We start from the raw sequence: 9,101 nt of genomic DNA on the forward strand, positions 1-9,101 counted from the left end.
AAAAAGAAAAGCTAGCAAAAGAAAACAAAAAATGGGGACGGTAAAAGATTATTAAGGTTAATTTCTTGATAATGCTTATTCCTAAAACTGTTTTAGCTTTTCCTTAAATGATTTTTTGAATAGCTTCTATTTTGGTAACATGATAATGTCTCCTGTCAATATATTAACTAGGTATTTTTTTTTTCCTGTGTCCTAGTTAAACCAGCCTATTTAAATTCTGTTCCTGTTAAATGTGAATCCTCATATTTTGGGTTAATCATTTCCAAATTCTGGTCTATAGATCAGTTGTAGCACATTCTAAAGTCTAAGAGAAACTGCTAAAAAGAAGGATAATAAAATCTGTTAAAGGAAAGTGTCCTTCCCTGTGTGAAATCATGGTGACCACGTGCAGTAGCAAAATCAGAAAGCCGAGGAGGCGTGTTGGTCCTCTGTTTTGAAGGATTTTCTTGTACGATTCCCTGTATAGTGCCCAAGTCAAGGAAATAGTATTGCAACAATGTCAGGATGGCCAATTTTTCAAATAATTAGAAAGTGGAATTTATAAAAACAAGGATGCTATATGTGAAATGTAATTTCTTATAATTCAGAAAAGTTATCAGGATCTGAAACATGAATTTAAGAAGCAGTCTAGTGAATGCAAACAAGTGGTGCACTAATTAATGTTTATATTGATGTGAAGAAAAGGAAAAACAACTCAGCCCCCAATAAAGATCAAATTGAAGCAGACAGTGCTTTCTCTTCCCACCCATATGCCACAGGAGAAAAACAGAAGTAAACACCTTTTATTGATTTTCTGCCTGGGTACCGGCTTTCAGTTAAGATGATGCATAGATATACTCAATTTTATTTTGTTCCTTTTTTAGTTACTTTCTGTAAGACTGTGCTTTGAAGTGGTTTCTACTAGTCTTAATTTGGAATTTCTGATTTAATCGAGATTACATTATTACTGAAACAAAAGGACTGTGTTTTTTAAAAATATATATATATATATCTATAGTTATCTTTACTTTCCAAAACACACAATCACATAGAACATGTATGCCCTTGAGTGAACAAACCATGGCCCTGCTTTTAAGTTCTTTTGCTCCTCATTTTGGTACATTTACTTTTTGGAGTCTTTATTCATTAATTCAAAAACTACTTATTAGTCACCTATAATGGACCCACACTTGAAGAGGTCGAGGAACAAGTAATGTGGTTCACCTGTGGAGACCATCCCAGGTCACAGTAGATACAAAGACCCTCCTGTGTTTGAGGGAAAAAGCTAACTGCAGCAGCAAGAGGGGGAGATAAGATAATATAAAGGGTGTTTTTACTCTGAGATGGAAAAGACAACTTTATTGGAGGCTGAGTTGTTTTCCCTTTTCTTCACATCAATATAAACATTAATCAGTTAATTAATAAATATTAATTAATTTGAGCAGAAGGGGAGGGATTTAATGATTTGAAAGACTTCTTACTGCTACATTGTGAACAGACTGGGAGTTTGAAAAAAAAAAGCAGAAGTTAGGTGGCTGCTGGAATAGTTCAGGTGAGAGAAAATGGTGTCCTGGCCCAGCATGGCTCAGTGCATGCTGGAATCTAGATGCAGCTGCAGGTACAGCAGACAGGATTTCCTGATAAAATGGGTATAGTGTGCAAAAGCAGAGTCAGGAACAACTCTGAAACTTAGGCCTGATCACTGGAAGGATCCAAGCGCCACACACTGAGGGACAGAAAACTGCCAGACAAATTATGAAGACAGGTTAAGCTCTGGATATGCTGCATTTGCCACGTCTACGAATCACTCAAGAGGAGATGACAATCAGGCATCGGCACATGCGAATCTGGGAATTCAAAGCAAAGATGTGGGCGGAAGATATGAATTGAGAATAATCAACTTTAGTATTTGTAAAGCTATGGCCTAAGGGACATCACCAGGGAAAAGGATGAGGTGAACACGTGTAGAGGAAGCGAGGCAAAGCCTGAGCCCTAAGCATTCCAACATGCGGAGACCGAAGAGATAAAGATGAAGAGGAAAACTTCTGCTCCGCCTTTTACACATGTTCTCATTCCTATCACAAACTGCCTGCAAGCACAGTCTCTGCAGATAAAAGAACACCTTGAATCAGCAGGAAGGCAGGGACTGCATTCCCTGCCCACATTCCACAGCCCCATTCTAAGCTTCGTCCTTCACAGAATTGAGGCAGCCAACAGCACCTCCAGTGAGATCTGCTGTCTTGGGGGCCACCGCAGAATTTATGAGGCCCTGACAAGATACGCAGATCCTTTCCCTACCAATACCAATAGTGAAGGGTGCTCAATGTTTCATCTGTCTGCAATGGGATCAGGGCTGACTTTATAGTTGGGGCATTCCCACATGTGCATGGTTGCCGGGAACTCCGCTATGTGCAAGGACTCACACTGAATCATCAAGGACCATGCGAAAACATACATTATTCCTAATCTCTGATGGACAATTCAGAATGGATTCAGGGTTCATTTATTAAATTCTCATCTAGTTTGAGGAAAGATGTATAGAGTGAGAAATGGTAAAAACAAACAGACTAGGCAATCTTTTGGGATTTTAGAGTTGTGAATTCAGAGATTGAGGGAAAGCATTTCACATCCTCCTGGGAATTGATCTCCACTTAGACTAGACCCTCAAGCTACAATTCCTGTTTGACACTAGAGAAAAGTATTTTTAGGACCTTCTACTCTTCCAGATGCTCATCTGTCGTCAGTATGAAACTAAGCTTTTTTTTTTATATCTTATCAATAGTTTTCAGTAATAAACTTTTGTCACGTCAGTTTAATTCCTCTGATTCAATAGGTATATAAGCGTATTGCTCCCCAATTCTCTTATCTTCAAACTTCTCTTCTCACCTCAACTAACCTAATGTGGACTCACTTTCATCTTCCTGGAAAATTGGTGAAATTCCACTTGTCTCTCAGTGAACTTCCCACCCTGAAACTGTCAGATCTGATCCCACAAAGCCTTTTGTTGCTTGCCACCTCCTAGCATGTGAACTTCTCTCAAGCGTCTACCTGACATGGCCTCAAAAATCTCCCAAACAACACTAACACCTTCCACAGGCTTTAACAAAACCTGACCGAAGGCTGGGGGAGGACAGCTGAATACCTGATGTTAGACCTCAGCTACAGTAAGTACTCAATGGTCCTAGATGATAGATTCTTGGAAATATCAGGGTTAGGCGAAAGGAGATATATAGGAAGGCAGGGTTTCTAATGACACTTCATTCAATGTCATCTGGATTTTCTTACCCTCAAATATGTTGAAAGAAAACAAGTTACTGGAGGACTTGCTCATTTAGTTTCCGCCAGCCATGCTTCCTCGGGATGAAGATGAAGAGGAAAACTTCATCAAAGGATCTTCCTTTGCTTCCTTCATCAACAAACAAACAGGAGTCTTTGCTAGGAAGCCCTCCTCGGGAGAGTCCAGGGCCTTCCCTAACTAGAGTACTAGTTAGTATTACAATGCTCTTACAATGGGGGTGGTCTTACCCCCAAGAGGACACCTTTTACATTATTCTAAGTCTAGAAAATCAGAAATCAGCATCATATTTTGGCTTTTCTTTGCATAGCCACAGGTACAGAGTGTTTTTCCCAGCACAGAAAGAAATCGTGCCACTTGTTAGCTTGACTTTGCCAATTTACCACTTCTTGATGCCATGCTCACATCATTACTTCTCTGTTGGGGGAGATAATCTCAAATCATCATTATTCTTGGGTAACTCCAAACTCTCTGAAACCCAGGGCTGTTACAGGGGTTAGAGTAGATAATGCATGCAAAAAGTAGGTTGCATGGTATACACTAGGTGCTCAATTAATGATAAACCTCATTATTATTAAGCATCCAACATAGCATTTCTTATGTTATTTGCCAATGTCCTACAATAATAGTCAGTTACTAGGTAAGTCCTTACAAATAGGAGCTAAAGTTTTGTGTCATCTTTTTATCTTCTGGAACTTCTAGCAGATAATAGGTACTTAATAAATACTAATTTTGAAAGAATAACTCCCCTGTCAATTCAATAGTATACTAAGATAGGTTTCAGGCAGAAGACACAGAATGTTAAGAGATGGCCCCTGGGCTCATGGAGTTTATAAAGATGTATACAAACAATCATCACACAATACAAAGTCTAGTCATAGGAGAAGTTGAAAAAACTAAAGGGTGGAAGGCAGACCAAAATCAATGACACAGAGCTGGGGTTTTAAGTGTGGACAGAAAACCCCTTGTGCAGGTCCTGAGACCCCTTCAAAGAATCTACAAGCCCAAAATGATTTTTCATAATAACACTAAGGTATTTTATCTTCTTTATTCATTCTCTCAGGAGGGTATTGGAATTTTCAGGATTACATTACACGAATAAAGCCCACTCTGCGATGAAACGAAGAGATTTTCAAAATGTAAAACTTTGCTACCCACTTTTCTTTTGTTTTGGAAAGTTAGTTTTTCCGCAAAAACGTGTTATTTCTTTGAACATGTCATGGGCAATACATTCTTTTTAAGTAAGTTGACATCAAAAGCTCTGTTTTGGTTTTAATTTCCAATACGGTAACTATCAGTCTCTATGCCACAGGTGTATAAAATCTAGAATTCGTGTAAAAACTCTCCTGGGTCTTCAAAAATTCTGAAGCGTGTCAAGGAGGCCTGAGACCAGAAAGCTGCAGACCCTCTGCCAGGCTGCTTAGCCTGGTCTGGGGGGGACGGAGCTTCACTTGTGTAACTAGGCAAGTCAGGGGCGCTGGGCGGGCTGGTCTGCCCGAGCAAGAGAGCGGGCTGAACTCCAGCTCTCCCCGACATGCTCTCCCGACAGACACCTTCGCGTCCCGACCCTCCTGGCTGCCATCACTTCTTTCCCTGCACTTTCCCCGAATTTCCTTGGGTCCCCCAGGTCTGCCTCCGGAGCCCCGTTCTTCTGCACTTTAACGATTCAAGGTCAACCTCTGTGAGTCCAGTTTTTCCGAAGCCCTGCCCGGGGGTCCCCAGCGGCCGGCCCGGCTCCTCCCCCCGCCCGATCTCGAATCTCGGGGTTCAGGCTCGCAAGCTCACTTGGGTTCTCTCCGCGCCCCTCGCCGCCGAGACCCGGGCCCGCCCCGCGCGGACAGCACCCCATCCCCGCGCCCCGGCCCGGACAGCACCCCATCCCCGCGCCCCGGCCCGGACAGCACCCCATTCCCGCGCCAGGAGAGCACCCCATGCCCGCGCCCCGGCCCGGACATCACCCCAACCCCGCGCCCCGGCCCGGACAGCACCCCAACCCCGCGCCCCGGCCCGGACAGCACCCCAACTCCGCGCCCCGGCCCGGCCGCGCACCCCATCCCCGCGCCCCGGCCGCGCACCCCATCCCCGCGCCCCGGCCGCGCACCCCAACCCCGCGCCCCGGCCCGGACAGCACCCCATCCCCGCGCCCCGGCCGCTCACCTGAGCCGCAGGCGCCCCCGACTCCCCGCCACCTCCGCCAGCCTCCGCCAGCCGCGGCCGTCGCACGCCCGGTCCAGGCTCTCGCCGAGCCTCCGCAGCAGCGGCTCGGGCAGGCGGTGCAGGGGCGCGCCGGCCGGGGCGGGGGGCGGCGGCCCCGAGGGCGCGGCCGCGGGCGGCTGCGAGGCCGGGGGCGGCGGGGCCTGCAGCGGCTCCCCCCAGCGCGGCGGGTCCTGCGCCAGCGACCCCGCGACGGGCGCCGCTCCCGCCGGCCGCATCGCGCGCCCGGGCTCGGCGCACCTTCCGCTGCGCGGGGAGGCGGAAGCGCGGCTCGGCGCGCGGCCCGCACCGGAGGAGGAAGCGCCGCTCCCCGCCCGCCGACTCGGTTTGCCGGCCGCGGCCCCGCGGCCTCGCCAGGCGCGGGAGGGGGCGGGGCCGAGGTCGCCCCGCCCCTCAGAGCCGAGGGGGCGGGGCCGCCGGCAGGAAGGGCCGGTGGCCGCCGCGGGGAGGGGCGGGCACTCCAGGGGGCGGGGGTCGAGGTCGCCCCGCCCTCCTCGGAGCCGAGGGGCGGGGCCGCCGGGCAGGAAGGGCCGGCGGTCGCCGGGGGGGAGGGAGCGGCGGAGGAACTACGCCCGGGCGGCTGCGCGGCGGCGCGGAGCCTGCGGCGTCGGGGCTTCCCGGGCCCGTGGGAGGAGGTTGCCTCACGCCAAAGAGGGGCGCGGGCGGCCCGCGTCGCCGACCCCCGGCCGCGCGCCGCTGACGCAGGGGCGCACGTGTGCCCGACGCCGCCACCTGCGCCCGCGTCGGGCGCCGCCCGGGACTTCCTCGTTTTGGGGTAGCCCGTGGGCTTTGTAAGGGAAGTGGTGCCAGAGATGCAGATATTTAATGGAAATTGTCCGGAATCTATATTGTACCTAGACTTAAAAAAGTAAAACAACAGGGCGTCCCCGGTGGCGCAGCGGGTTGAGCGCGGGTTCGATTCCCGGCCGCCCACGGGGATACCCACACAGTACGGCAGACCTCTCCTGGTTCAGCGCGGGTTGATTCCCGGCCGCCAGGGAGCGACGCACAGGCGGGGCAGACCTCTGCTGTCTCGCCTGCTGCTCCCCTCAGCAGTGTATTTCAGTCAGTCTGCCTGTTCTGCTCCCCACTCTGTCCCCCATTCTGTCCCTGATGAATCCTCTCACCCCACCCCCTGACCGCTGGCCTGTACCCCAATTCTTGTATAAATAAATAACTCTTAAAAGCAGAAAGCTCCTGCTTTCCTCTGAATCAGGTTGCCACCCACAGTCTTCATGAAGTGGGGAGCAGATGTCCTTCTGGGAAGCAGGAGGGGAATAAACTTACCTGAGCTTGCTCTCCAGTTGCACCAATATTCAAAACTATGGATAGTTTGGGACAAATGCAAGTGAGTGACTTAGAAGTGTGATCACTTGGCCCAATTTCTGCTGCTGTCAGCTTCGTCATCATGCGGGACAAGAGGATTTTCTGAGGCAATATTTTGGGCCCCCAAATTCTCCCTGCTGTTGGAGAGGTGTTTGCTCCAAGCAATCTCCACCATTTCCCAGGCAAGCTGTCACTGGGCTTTCTCATCCAGTGTGAGTTTAGAATTCAGAATGAGGGATAATGGCTAAGAGTGTGACCTCTGGATCCAGAAGATCTGCTGGGTTCTGGTTTTTTGACCTTGTATAAGTTAGTTACTTCTTTGTCGCATCTGTTTAGATGACTGAAAGTATGGTATCTAGAGAGCTGTAACCACAATAAAAGGAGTTGCTGCGTGTGGAGCACTTATCTCTCCTTGACCTGCAGCGGACAGTGTGGGCTACTACCCTTAGAAATGCGCGAACCTGTCTTATTCTCAGTTTGATTTGGCAGATCTCTTTCAGTCAATTCCTGTGCCCTCCTGCTTTGTCTTCAATCACCGAACAACTATTTCACGAAGTATTAAAAGCGTGTGCCAATAATGTCTGTCTTACTGGTCTAGTCTGTGTTCGTTGCATCTTCCAGTCCTTCACAATTGAGATTGAACAGATTTCCTATTAATAAGTCTACCTTGTGCAAGATAGTGTTTATGCAATTTCCTATACGTGCGTGTGGGTTAAAATGGGCACCTGTTTAACTTGGGAGTATCTTTCTCAATTTGATCACGTGTGCCTTTATTCAAGACAGCCTCATCTGCCACTGTGCTAATCCTTCCCAGTTCCTCTCCTGCTTCTTTCAGGTGCGTGCTCCCCTCCTCTCTCAGTTCATGCTGGTAATTGCTCTGTTTGCCACCTAGCAATTTTATCTCCTATGCAGTTACTCAATCTGCCACCCTCCAGCCTCTACCTTGGACTGACAGCACCTTTTATGACTGGTCTTTCTCTCCTCGCAGTCAAATATTATTATTTTTATTAGGTAATTCACTCCTGTGGGTCCTTTGTGGGGCATAATGTAACATTTAGTGCTTGCCCAGTATTTGAATCTTGATGCTGCCACTTATTCCTGGTGTGACCCTAGGTGAGTTACTTAACCTCTCAACTTCAATTTCCACATCTTTCAAACGATTGTTGTGAGGACTATAGGAGATAACATATATGCAAATATAAAGTGTCTGGAAGAAGTAGCTATGTCTATGAATGTGCTCAAAATTGCCATAGTAATTTCAAGAACAGTGTGAATGACAGTAATTCACCTTCCCTTTCTGTATCATTCATTGTGTTTATGTAAAGATAGATGGCAAATTGAGTGTGAAGATCTGGCCTTTAAATGCCCCTTAGAAGTTCAGGCATGTTTTCAGATACCATACTGGGGAGTTTTCCCTCATTAGTTGAAAGTGACATAGATTTGTCAATCCGGACAATTTTGCAGGAAGCTCCTGGTTTCGTTCTATGGGAATTCATTGATGTAATCTTCAAAACACAGACGTATTTGGAAACTGACTCACAGATTTTGTTTCCTTTACATAATTTGACGATAGAGAGTACTCTAACTGAAAATACCAGAACAACATATCATTTCATATCTGGACAGATTATAATAGGCCAAGTGCAGGAGAAAACCTCCAGGTCCTTGGAGGGGTAAACAGGCACACCTCATTACATCTGCAGATGCACGCTTTTTATGAATTGAAGGTTTGTGGTAATATGTGCCCAAGTCTGTGGGTGCCGTATTTTCAACAGCTCAGATGATGGGCAGCTTTTTTAAAACCAATAAAGTATTTTTAATTAAAGTATGTACATTTTGGGGGGACATAATTCTACTGCTTAATATACTACAACATACTGTAAATTTTTTTTTAAAATAAAACATTTTTTAAAAAGATTTATTTATTTATACAAGCACTGGGTACAGTCAGAAGCGCGGGAGGGTGAGAGAATTCATCAGAGCCAGAGCGGGGAGCAGAACAGGCAGAAGGACCAAAGTACACTGCTGAGGGGAGCAGCGGGCGGCAGGAGAGGTCTGTGCGCCATGTGGGACCCTCCTGCGGTGGCCGGGGAGCAGCCAGGGATGGAACCAGCGCTGCAGAGGCTGAGGGCAGCTTTGCAACCCAGTGCTCAACCACTGCGCCACCGGGGAGGCCCAATAAAACATTTTTTTATTGAGGTAACATTGGTTCACAACCTCGTATGTGACTTAAAAGAATAGGATCACCCCCTCCAGTTATTGTTAGCACACCACACCCATCACTACG

General features: G+C 47.8%; 1 protein-coding gene across 2 annotated transcripts in view; it reads right to left on the reverse strand.

Moving 5' to 3' along the window:
* The window catches only part of MALT1 (MALT1 paracaspase), a 47,415-nt gene extending 41,685 nt beyond the window's left edge, over positions 1 to 5,730 (reverse strand). Inside the window, exon 1 of one of the 2 annotated variants that reach the window (XM_037508465.2) lies at positions 5,432 to 5,730. In XM_037508465.2, the coding sequence (XP_037364362.1) occupies positions 5,432 to 5,706 (275 nt within the window). In that variant the 5' untranslated portion in view covers positions 5,707 to 5,730. Of the gene's footprint in view, positions 1 to 3,264; positions 3,480 to 5,431 lie in introns of those variants that run through there. The other variant, XM_037508466.2, reaches the window with a different exon arrangement.
* Positions 5,731 to 9,101: the final 3,371 nt, after the last annotated feature.

This window comes from Talpa occidentalis, unplaced genomic scaffold (genome assembly GCF_014898055.3).
Source record: "Talpa occidentalis isolate TD23 unplaced genomic scaffold, MPIMG_talOcc4v2.1 talOcc4.13, whole genome shotgun sequence".
NCBI lineage: Eukaryota > Metazoa > Chordata > Mammalia > Eulipotyphla > Talpidae > Talpa > Talpa occidentalis.